Genomic DNA, 12,687 nt, shown 5'->3' on the forward strand with positions numbered 1-12,687 from the left:
CAGTAAGGAGGGTACCTTGAATTTTTTAATATAATAAATGCATCTACATTTGTGCTATGAAATTCACTCATTCATTCATTCATTCATTCATATTGAGAGCTTACTAAGTGCCAGGTACTGTTCTAGGCAAAAGAGAGACAGCAGTGATCAAAACAGATAAAGATATTGTCCTTCATATCACTTACATTCTAAAGGAGGTGGAACGAAGAAAACAAGTTAGAAAGGCAATTATATACAATATTAGAAGGTGTCAACTGCTACAGAAAGAGGTAAAGCAGAGAAGAGATATAGTGAGTGTTAGCAGAGGACTTGCAACTATAAATTGTGTGGTCAGCAAAGGCCTCAGTGGGAAGACCATCAAGTCTGACCTGAAGGTAGTGAAGGAGCGATGGATATCTGGGGCTTTCCAAGTAGAGAGAAGGACAGACTAAGACAGGAGTTTGCCTGGTGTTTTCTAGGAATGAGGAGGCCAGCGTGGCTACTGAGGGGCAGTGAGGGAGCGTAGTGGGAGATGAGGTGGTGGGGATGAACTTGACCCTGCCACTTCCTCTCCTGCCTTTTTCTGAATTGGATTCTGCCAAGGCTTTCATTTTGATATCTTGTTCATATATTCCTCCCATTATATTTTTTTCTGAAAATAGGCCAGACCCTTAGTCATTTCCCAGTGAATCTCCCTCCTCTAGTCTCTCTATTCTTCAAGCCATATGCTTGAGCTGAGTAACGATACCTAAATGTTGTGATGTGCACAACTCGTCCTTCACCAGCCTGACCATTCAGCATGCTCTATAGTATGGCTTCTCTCTATGCACCAACTGTGTTCCACGTACATGTACAAACATTCTTTTCAACTTTGGTTAAGACATGGTGCTCGGGTCCTTCTGCATCTTAGCTTGTGCCATTTCTCTTGCCCTGAGTGCCCTGCCCACACCTCTGCTTCTATAATCTCCAATCTCCATCTCTGCATCCTCCCTATAGCTTCCCTATCACTGTCCTCCCATGATAATCTCCACTCCCTCTAGACTCCCATTGCTTTTACTTTCCTTACATCCTATTTGGAACTTGGCATACTCATTTAGTCGTGGGATTTTTCTATTCTACATATGTTGGTTGAGCATCTGTTCTATGAACATAGAACTCTGTGATGTGTTTTACAGTTAAGTGTCAGGATTCTGCCTTTGAATCCTTGCTCTGCTCATTTCTAGCTGTATGGCCTTATTCATACTGCATACCTCTCTGCATCAGTTTCCTTGTCTGTTAAATGGAGTTAATAATACCTACTTCATAGGGTTAATGGGAAGATTGATGAGTTACTTAATGAGTGATACAGTAACAGAGACCTGTTAGCTGCTGCTGTCATTATATTATCATTGTTATTTCCAACTGAACTGTAACTTGGGGGTTATATCTGTTGCCTCATTTCATTTGAGGTATTCATTTCAGAGCTCAGTAACTTATGCATAGATTTTACCCATTAAATATATGTTGATGATGATGTTTTATGGTCAGACATAAGACTTTGCAAAAACACCTAAGACTTAAGGTACAGGTTATGTTTTAGTAAAGTTAATATAGGAATAAACCCACTTGCTCTAGTAGCTCAGGGACCAAAACTCAGTTAGCTAGCACAACATCCCCAATTAAAACTTTCATGAAAGTGAGTCTGACTTTCTAATCTGTTGCTGTATTCACAGCTAGGTTGTTCCATGGGTAGGATCCTGGGTGCCTACACTTGGCCCCAGGTTTTAAAATGGAGGATTTGTAATGAAATGCCATACCTTATTTCTCCTCTTAGAACATTGTTGACATTCAGTTTCAAAGTTTAAGTCACTCACTTAATAAATGATGGAGCTTTGATTTGAGCTTAGATCTTTTAAGCCCATAACTCATGTGTTTACTCACTATTTTATCATTAAATTGCCCTTTCAGTGTAAGCACAGACTACTTCCTTTTAGCCATCTGTTCCAAGCATTTATGGCGATAGAACAGTGAAGAAGATCCTGCCTTCAAAAAGCCTGCTCTTGTGTCCTGGTCTGACCTTCTTCTTCCCCCTTTGGGCAAATAAGGGATCGTGATGGGAGAGGGAGGAGGCCACTTCCTCCAGCCACCTCCTCCTGTCTTCAGACATTGCTCAGAGTCTGAAGTCACACACACACATACCTACTGCATCCTAGTTAGGCTGAGGATATTGTATGGGAAGACTGAGTAGCAAACAGAATCATAATAGATGCTGTACTTACTTTGGAGTTCATGGGAAAAGCGAGAAGATCTAAAGAGAGAAGAAATACAAAACATGATGCACTTCGGGGTGGGATAGGGAACATATGACCCAGCACTCCCACTCCTGGGTATTACCTTAAAGAAGTGAAAATTTATGTTCACACAAAACATTATACCTGAATGTTATAGCTGCTCTATTCATACTTACCCCAAACTGAAAGTAACCTAAATGTCCTTCCAGTTAAATGGATACACAAACTGATACATTCCTACAATGGGATTCTACTACAGATACAAGCAGAGCATGGATGCATCTCAAAGGCTTTATAAGTGAAAAAGGCCATCTCAAAAGGTCACATACTGCACGATTTCATTTATATGACATTCTGGAAAAGACAAAATGGTGGAGCTAGAGAACAGCTCAGAGGTTAATGGTCAGGGGAAGGTGATTATAAAGGAGTAGCTTAAGAGAGATTTGGGGGTGAAGGAATTGTTTTGTGTCCTGGTTGTGGTAGTGGTTACAAGATTCCATATATGGTTAAAATTCATAGAACTGACGGGGATGTCATATTTAGTAAATACATAGGTTCAGTTGGGGAAGATAAAAGTCCTGGAGATGGATGGCAGTGATGGTTGCATAACAATGCGAATGTGCTCAATGCCACAGAGATGTATACTTCACAACCGTTAAAATGGTAAATTTTATGTTATGTTTACATTATCACAATTTAAATGAGTGGATGAACGAATAAATGAATGAAAAGATAGATAGGATAACAAAATTCATAGAACTGTACATAAAAATAGTAAGTCAGCCCTAGCGGGTTTGGCTCAGTGGATAGAGCATTGGCCTTTGGACTGAAGGGTCCCAGAGTCAATTCCAGTCAAGGGCACATGCCAGGGGTTGCAGGCTCGATCCCTAGTAGGGGGTGTGCAGGAGGCAGCTGATCGATGATTCTCTCTCATACTTGATGTTTCTATCGCTCTTTCCCCTTCCCTTCCTCTCTGAAATCAATAAAAATATATTTTAAACATAGTAAGTCAAATACTTAAAAAGTACTCTGAAAGCAGAGGGTACTGACGGTGATCACAGGGATAAGGGAGGGTATTGAGGAGGTAAAAAAGTGGTCCCTTCAGAGTTCTGATGTTCTGCCACCCCTCATAATTGGTAGCACAGGCCAAAAGCGGGCCTTGCATCCTAAGCCTCCCCCCTTTTTCTCTTGGGTGCCTCAGAGAATTGAGTGGCATTTGGGCATTGATTCTTTTTGTGATTCAAATGTAAAATCAGGAGTAATGGCATGAATATTTATGTGTTGGATTGTCAAGCTTTAAAGACAAAAGTCCCCCAATTCAGTGTCTCATGAGGATGGACCCTGCAAACAGGACGTACAATATCCATCTCTGCAAGGTCACAGTGCTCGTTTGTCCTAATCTGCATGTGCTGATCAGACTCTGACTGAATGAGAAGAGCCATTTTTCAGAGGAGCCAACTACCCATGAAGGCATTTGCTCGCCCTCTTCATTGTAGTAGAGCTGCTTTCATTTGTGTGCTGTCATTCACGAGATCTAACTCTGATTGACCTCGTAAGGACCTGGTAGTCAGTACAAGACTCTGGATGCCCTCAACGTTAAGAAGAGTTTTTGTTCTGTTTTCAGAGCCTGCTCTTTCTCCAGGCTCTTTCTAACACAAAAACTCAGTCCTGACAGGACCAGAATTTTTCATTTGCTTCTGATAATGATGATGATGATGTTGACAATGACATTAATAATGATAATGGTAGTAACAACAGCTAACCTAGTATACTTTTTGTGTGCCCAGCACTGTGTTAACTCTTTGCCCAGATCAACTGGTTGAATACTACGAACCTTATTACATAGGCACTATTATTAGCCTCAATGTACAAATGTGAAAACTGGGACAAAGAGAAGTTAAATGTGTTGCTTCAGGTCACTCAGCTCTCAAGTAGTGGGGCTAGAACTGGATCTCAGGAAGTTGGCTCCAGAGGATCTGCTGTCTCTTATCCCTTCTAGCATGAACGCTGAACTCATTTGTACAGAATTCATCTCCCTTCATGATCCAGCCCTGCCCCCTTCTTAAGCCTCGTTAGGCTCTTGCAATGACAAGCTCTCGTGGTCTGTGATCATGCTCAGGCTCTCTCACTGTTCTGTCTGCACAGACTGTTGCCTCCATCTGGAAACCTCTTTGCTCCTCTTGTCTATCTGGAAAACTCTCCTTTCAAATCTTATACCCATGCTACAGCCTCTGTGACCCTGTTCCAGACAGTACCCTTTGCTCTGTGCACCCACTGCCAAATGGACATGTTGCTCCATAGCACCCATTACGTCATTCGTTATGCCCTGGCCACACCAAGCTTGTCCCCTTGTCAGGCCTTTGTGTTTCCTGTTCCCTGGGCTCGATACATATTCCCTGATCTTTGCATGTCTGCTTCCTTCTCATTGTTCAGCTCTCTGTACAGATGTCACCTTCTCAGAGAGGCCTTTTCAGGACAGCGAGTCTAAACTTGTTCTCCTACCAATCACTCTCTATTCCATATAATAGCTGTCTCCATTTCTTCATAGCACTTCATTTTCACTACTTGAAATTATCTGTGTTCCAGTTATCTATTGCCGCACAGCAAACTACTCCAACTTAGTTGCTGAAAGCAAGAACCATTTCATTGTATTTCACAATTTTGTGGGTCAGATATGTGGGCAAAACTTGACTGAGTGATTCTTTGTTTTGTGTGGCATCAACTGAGGTCACTCAGTGTTCAGCTAGTGGCTGGGCTGGGCTGAAAGGTCCAAGATGGCTTCACTCTAATGCTGGTGCCCCAGTTGGAAGGACTGTAAGGCTGGGCTCAGCTGGGACTGTAGGCAGAAGGACTTCCATGTGGTGACTCCAACATGGTGGCCTTGGGGTTGTTGGACTTCTTAGAGGGGGGATTGCTTCCCTCACTATGAGGTTCCAAGAGGCCCAGGTGGAAACTGCAAAGCTTCATGTGACCTAGTCCCAGATGTCCCAGCGTGTTACTTCTGCACATTCTATTGGTCAAACAAGTCACCAAGGCCAGGTCAGAATCAAGGGGAGGGGACACAGACCTCACCTCTTGATGCAAGGAGTGGCAAAGAATTTGTGGCTAACATTAGTCCACTACATTAAATTTTTTAAAAAGAAGTGAAAAAATAGGCTTATCTGCCCCACTTCTTTACAATGTCAATTCTTTGAAGGCAGGATCTTAGTCTTCTGTAATACTGCATCCTCAGCACCCAGAAAAGTATCTACACATGGTAGATGCCAACAGATACTTGCTGAATTTCTGTATAAATGAAAGAATAAATGAATAGGCAAATGAATTAATGAAAAAATAAATGATTAAAAATTGAATGAGTATTTAGATTTCTGACACTCTGGTATGGAAATGTCTTAAAAAACAGATTCTGATTTTTTTTTTCATGTTTTATCCTCAGTTCCTGATACAGTCATCTGCACTAATAGATGCTCGGTAAATATTTGCCAAATGAATTAATGCATTTTAATTATTATCGTTAAAGGAGATAAAATGACTTATTCCAAGCACATACATAGGTGTTGAATTAATAATGCCTTATACATAGGAAAGTCAATTTATATATTTATTTAATAAATAAAAATGAAATGGATCAGATTCCTACTTCCCTGACTTCTTCCCCTCTCCCTTTCTCTCTGTAACAGGCCGTGTAAGAGGCTCTCTAGGGAGAAGGCAGCAGCCATAACAGAACCTTCCAGTCTGATCATCTTTGGGTGGGGGCAGGGACCTTACTCCTGGCACCTTTGTCCTTGCATGACTTCCAAGTCTAATTCACTTTGAGGTCATTACGATGAGGCTGAGATGATGATCTGAACATCTCAGAAGGCTAGATTCTGACTCCTTGACCCTCTCAAGGAGGAGCAAGTGAGATTACAGCTCTCATAACATTCTGGCATTGTTTTGCCCTTGCACAAGTGTGTGCTTGCAGGAAGTGCTGAAAGCCATGTGTTGGATCCAGAGAGGGAGTGGGAGTTGGCATTTGACATGCCATCACTCCCCAGTAAGCAGGAATGGGACTTGTGGGCTAGCGTTTGAGCCCACCTAGAAAAGGCTCAGCTCCTGGGGGACAAGTCCTCCTCCTTCACCACATGGCTTCAGACAATTTACTTGAACTCTTCAGGGCTTCAGGTACCTTCCATTTTGTGTTTTTATTTCCCTATCTGAAGCTGGTGTGTGTCTGTGTGTGTGTGTGTGTGTGTGTGTGTGTGTGTGTGTGTGTGTGTGTTTTGTTTTGTTTACAATCCTAATCTGGGCAACTCTAGAAAAAAATTCCAAGTTTAAGGAAGCCCTGTTTTGACCACAGGTGACTAGTAAGAAAGAAGTACTGTATATGAGCTTCAGTTTTATATCCCACATATGAATGAAATCATATGGTTCCTAGTTTTTTCTGTCTGGTTTATTTCGCTTAGCATGATAGTATTTTCAAGATTCATGTTGTTGCAAATGGCACTATTTCTTCCTTTCTTATGGCTGAGTAGTATGCCACTGTATATATGTACTACATCTTTATGTAGTCCTCCATCAAAGGACACTTGGGTTGTTTCCATGTCTTGGCCACTGTGAATAATACTGCTATGAGTATAGGGGTGCATATATTTTTGTGAATAAATGTTTTCAAAATTTTCAGGTAGATCTCCAGACTGTTTTCCATATTGGCTGTGCCAGTTTACATTCCCACCAGCAGTGAATGAGGGTTCCTTTTTTCCACAACCTCTCCAACAATTGTTATTACTTGTCTTGTTTATCATAGCCATTCTAACAGGTGTGAGGTAGTATCCAATTGTGGTTTTCATTTGCATTTCCCTAATAGCTAGTGAAGTTGAGCATCTTTTCATATATCTGTGAGTCAGAGGGAAGGGGGTGAGGAGGCAATAAAGGGTGAAGGGGACCAGACATATGGGACAGAAGGTGATTTGACTTTGGGTGGTGGGAACACAATGCAATATTCAGATCATGTATCATAGAAACATACACTTATATAAGCTTTTAAAAAATATACTTTTATTGATTTCAGAGAGGAAGGGAAAGGGAGAGAGAGATTAAGACATCAATGATGGGAATCATTAATCAGCTGCCTCCTGCACACTCCTCATGGGGGATTGAGCCTGCCACCAGGCATGTGCCCTTGACTGGAATCGAACCCGGGACTCTTCAGTCCGCAGGCCAGCACTCTATCCCCTGAGCCAAACCAGCTAGGGCCACTTATATAATCTTATTAACCAGTGTCACCCCAATAAATGTAATAAAGTAAAATAAAGAAGAAGTACTGTATAAAATTCCCTACTTTAAAATAAGACTGGTCTTTTTAACCCAATGCTGGTCTCCTTGATGTATTAGATTTTAAAATTTTTATAAAAAATTGTTTCTTGGGGGTCAAGAAATAGATTTTAAGACTCCTGGGTCTTGACAGTACTAAATTTTTGTCTTTCCCAAGCCCCAGAGAGTATTGATTGCCTCTCAGGTTAAAGAAGTGCTACATAATGCCTCACGGCTTGGGGTGTTTTATTACACGGCATTTACTGGAAGCATCAGGTATTTGGAATATTATTTTTAAAAACCTGTTTTATTTAAACCTCACCAAGCTAGGACAAGAATTTTCAAAGGAAAAGGCCAGCTCAGTTCTGCTTCTGCTTTGGCTAATTCTGGGGTGATGCACTCCCTCCCTGTTGGTCCCCAGACTGGCCTAGTTTAAAGAACAAATTAGAGAATAAGAGTTTTCAATCTTAGGGAACATTGCCTACCATAAGGCAATTTTAAAGATTAGAACTTCATCCTTGTAAAAGCAGTTAATAATTTTGAGACTCCACCATGTGCCAGATACTGTATTAAGTGATTTCCTATACATTACCTTATTATTCTTGAAAAATAATACTTAGAGGAAAATGGGGCTTCGTGAATATAGTAACTTGCCCTTGTACACACAGCTGATCAGAAACAGAGCTGGGATTCAAATCTATGTCGTCTGCCTCCAAATTGTCTGACTTCCACAGGACTTTGCCTTTGCATTTTTCCAGGGCTGACTGATTTCTCTGATTGTTTTCTTAGGGAAGGTGCTTTAACTGTAAGAGCCTTGCTATGTTCTTATTTAATTCCTTCAGTGTTTTAATTGCTTTAATTTATTTTCAAATATTTTCTCCCAGTCACTGGCTTTTCTTTTCATGATCCTGGGTTCCTCAAAGAGAAATTCTTAATTTGATGAAGACCAGGTTATCTTTGGTGTGTGTGTGTGTGTGTGTGTGTGTGTGTGTGTGTGTGTGTGTGTATTGTGCTTATGGTATTATATTTAAAAAATCATTGTGTAACTCAAGGTTACAAAGATTTTTCTCCTAAAAATGTTATAATTTTAGTAATTATAGTTAGATATACATCCCACTTTGAGTTAATTTCTGTATACCTTGTGAAGTATGGAATGAAGTTCTGTTTGTCGAATATGGGTATCCAATTGTTCCAACACCATTTGTTGAAGATTGTCCTATCTCCACTGAATTACCTTTGCAATATACATGTGTTGGTCTGTTGGTAGGCATGTGTTGGTTTATTCTTTTACAGTGATCTCTTTACTATTTGTATTCTAATGTCACACTGTCATGTACTAAAATAAGTTGTGAAGTCGGATAACATAAGTCCTCCAGCTTTGTTCTTTTTCAAAGTTCTCTTGTCTGTTGAGGTCCTTTATCATTTCTTTAGCTTTTAGTTATTCAGGCATATGGTTATAAAACAGCATCTAGAAATCTAAACATAACTTAAAATTCAAAGTTATTAAAGAGTAATCTGGAAACTTTCCATAATCCAGCTTCACCAGGAAATGAGGTACTCTAGGTACTCGAGATTCCATTTGGTTAATCAAAATTGTTCCATATACCTTTCGTGGATTGCCAATTTAAAAAAATAGAATATAAAAATTTATACCAGAATTAATGTTTCAGAAGATACCTTGGGCCCTAGAGTATCTTAGTCACAGTGAGCATTGGTTGTCGATGTCCTGGCAAAGTGGAGAATTACTGATTAAAGGGAGTTTATTTGGTTACATTGCTGCCTGCAATGGTATCTATTCCACTTGTGACTTGGAGGAAACCTTTTTTCAGATATCTGAAGTGTTATCATTGAGAGTGATGTGCATAGCATTTTAGTATCTGTCTCTTTCAGTAAAGAACATACTTGTTCTCTTTAAATTTGCTCTCTGCTGAAGACAATGAGTTGTAGTATTAATTGATCCCTGATAATGTTAGCTACCACTGCCACAGTGTGACAGTTGAAAAACTACTTGTTCTCTTTGGGCCTCAGTTTCTTCATTTGTAAAATAAAAGGTTTGAACTAGCTAACTTGAGTGGCTCATCCAACTCCAATAATTTTTTGACTTTTTTGTAGTAACTTCATTGACTTAAAAATCACAATCCTTTTCAAAATAATTAAACAAAAACTCTTAATGGCAAAAAGCACTGTGGTAAGTCAGACCGGGAGCTTTTTAAGTCAGAAAGTAGTGATATTTGATATATTACAGATAGCCTAATACCACTGCATGATTCTACTTTTAACTATGGCCAACTCTGAGAAAGTAAGATGGCATTTATGGTTCCTGGTACTGTGTCCTGTTGTGGTCCTTGAAACCCATATTCTGAGATGCTCTTTACCTTCTCAGATTAAGGAAAGGAGAAAGAATGGCTATAAGAGAATGGCCCTAAGAGAATGACTCTAAGTCCAGGCTACTCCAAAGGTTCAGTGTACTCCTTAATTGGCAGGTTAGATTTTCAAATGTATCTCCCAAGTACATGGTATAGTATTGAAACCAAGAAGACTTTAAAAAATATCTACATCATTTCCTATGCCAAAGCATAACAGAGCTACTCTTGTCATATCCTATCTGTTCATTGCTATATAGTATGGCCCCAAAAAATGTATACACACACTTTGAATAATTATAAAGGCAATGTTTATTAAAATACGTTTCATTTTCAAAATTGAACTATCATCTGTTAAAGTGTGTATACATTTTTGGGACATGCTGTACTAATAGAATGAGAAGCTCCAAGAGCATTAAGTTTGCTAGAGAATACAGAATATAACTATGAATTAAAATACTAGTAATAAAAGGAACACTTATTGAGCCTATTTATTGAGCACTTATTGGATGCAAGGTGCTGTATGAAGAACTTATTCTACTTCATATCATTTAATCCTCCCAACAATCTCAAAAACTCAGAGAGTTCATGTTCCTTGCACAAGGTCACACAGTAGTAAGTGGCAAAGTTGGTCATCAATCTATATCTGTATCAGTCATGGAGCTTAAATTCTTAGTGACTGCATCAGAAACTATCTCTCATAACTTAACCAGCTCATTTAGAGAGTAATAGAATTTGTAGTATGAATTAGAATGATCTTCTAAACAAAGAACACCAAGGACTGATGGTTTGCTATGGGGTAGGCTTAATGGAAGAAAGAACTCATACAAGGTTTCCTGAGAAATTGCTTTGAGTTATATTTTGAGACGAAGAATATGAGTTGACCTAGAGAGAAAGGTGAGTTCATGCTTAGGGGACCTACTATAAAGATACAAATGAACAAATGATATGTTTAGGGAGCAACACACAGACTTAGTCATTGCAGGGCAAGAGCCAGAAATAAAACTGATGTCATGGAGTGAAAATCCAAGAGATTTCGCTTTATTATGGTAGGCACTAGCGAGCCACTCTCAGTTCTTAAGCAAGGGAGGATACCTAATTAAAACTGTATTTGATTTTAAAATATATCCTACAACTTATGTAGGATGAATATGAGCTTTAAATGCATCAGGGAAGGTCAAGAGAAAATTCCTTAGTAAAATGTATTTGATACCCAGCAAATTATTTTCAGGAGTACTATGCAGCTTGCCTCATCAAGGTCCTATGGCCTTAATAGTGCAGGGACAATATATTTAGCCCCCAAATAAGAGGCCTGGAAGCAGATTTTACACAATGTTCAGAAATAAAGGTGAGTAGTGTGCCACGGCTTGTTTCCATTGTCACTGGTATTGTGCAGTATGCATAAAAGGAGCACACAGGGGTTGTAGATTAGTCAGGCAAATAACTCTCAAATTGAGTTGAATTGAAGTCTACTTTTGGGTGACTCCTGGGTGAGGACTAGTGTATTTGGTGAACTATAGTTGGGTCTGTTCCATTATAAATCCACTAATACTGACTTAATATTTCTTCACACTTTCTGAAGCATTTTCTTTCTCTTTCTCTCCCTTTCTATCTCTCCAGTTCCAGAGACCTAATGACTTCTCACCCCCTTTTCGCTTTGGGACGGTGCCCAATGGCAGCACAGAGAGGAATATTCGCAATAACTATGCAGAAATGCATGCCTACATGGGAAAGTTCAACCAGAGGGATGTGGATGATGCGTTGCTCTCCCTGAAAACAGGGTAAGAACTGCTTCCAAGCTCAGAGTCTGTGGTATGTTTCTCACATTATTAAACGTACATTGAATCAGATGTACTATGTTGGGGTGCCACACAAAGTTACAGCAGGGAATACTTCACTTGCTCTTCATGGATTTCCAAGTTAAATTAAACAGTATAATTCAGGCCAGTGCACAAGGATTCCTATGCTATTTTTGCTTCTATGTATATGTTTTACAATTTGCATCAATGCAACCATGAAACAAGAATTTGAATAGATATAAAAGTAGAAGCGAAGAGTCAATGATAAGGTTCATGTGTTACACATCAAATAAAGACCTGATGAACAAGAGGTGAAAATGATGGTTCTAGTATCTCATAGACAAGGGAGAAATAAAACAAAAAAGGGTAAACATTTTTAGACAACAAACAATAAGAATATGTTGACTGATCTCTCATTCTGTTTTTGTTGTTGTTATTCTTTGATCCAGCTCTATACTCTAGGAAATATTTGTTCATTAAAAGGAGCTCATGATCTGCAAATGTGTTGGCTTGCATAATCCCAGCCACATTGATCTCTTTACTCATTTGGCCTCCTGAAACCACAGCTGTTGAATAAGACAGACAGTTGAGCATTATAGATGTTGGGGTCTGGGGGGGGGGGGCTGTATTGTATGATAACTAGCAATAGTTGGACCTTCTGGTGGCTTCAGTTCTGGAAGAGCCACCAGATGCATGATTACCTAAATACTGTTATTTAAGTATTTTGGTATGTTATAATATGACTCTCTCTTTTTTTAAATTTATCTTTATTGTTGAAAATAATACAAATGTATCCTTTTTCCCCCATTAACCCCTTCTAGCCCACCCTCACCTGCCCCCTGCCCTAGGCCTTCACCACATTATTGTCTGTGTCCATGGGTTATGCATATATGCATATAAGTTCTTTGGTTAAGCTCTTCCCACCCACTCATACCCACCTTCAAATGACTCTATCTTATCACCATAAAGTCACAGCAGATTTTA

The 12,687-nt window shown here is 39.5% G+C and overlaps 1 protein-coding gene across 5 annotated transcripts in view; it reads left to right on the forward strand.

Annotated features, from left to right (window-relative positions):
• Nucleotides 1–12,687, forward strand: part of GRIN2B (glutamate receptor, ionotropic, N-methyl D-aspartate 2B) — a 441,978-nt gene that overhangs the window by 404,892 nt on the left and 24,399 nt on the right. For all 5 annotated transcript variants that reach the window (XM_014540193.1, XM_014540192.1, XM_014540194.1 and 2 more), the window contains one exon: nt 11,525–11,685. In XM_014540193.1, the coding sequence (XP_014395679.1) occupies nt 11,525–11,685 (161 nt within the window). The remainder of the gene's footprint in view (nt 1–11,524; nt 11,686–12,687) is intronic.

The sequence above is a fragment of the Myotis brandtii genome, unplaced genomic scaffold (assembly GCF_000412655.1).
Source record: "Myotis brandtii unplaced genomic scaffold, ASM41265v1 scaffold237, whole genome shotgun sequence".
NCBI classification, from domain to species: Eukaryota; Metazoa; Chordata; class Mammalia; order Chiroptera; family Vespertilionidae; genus Myotis; species Myotis brandtii.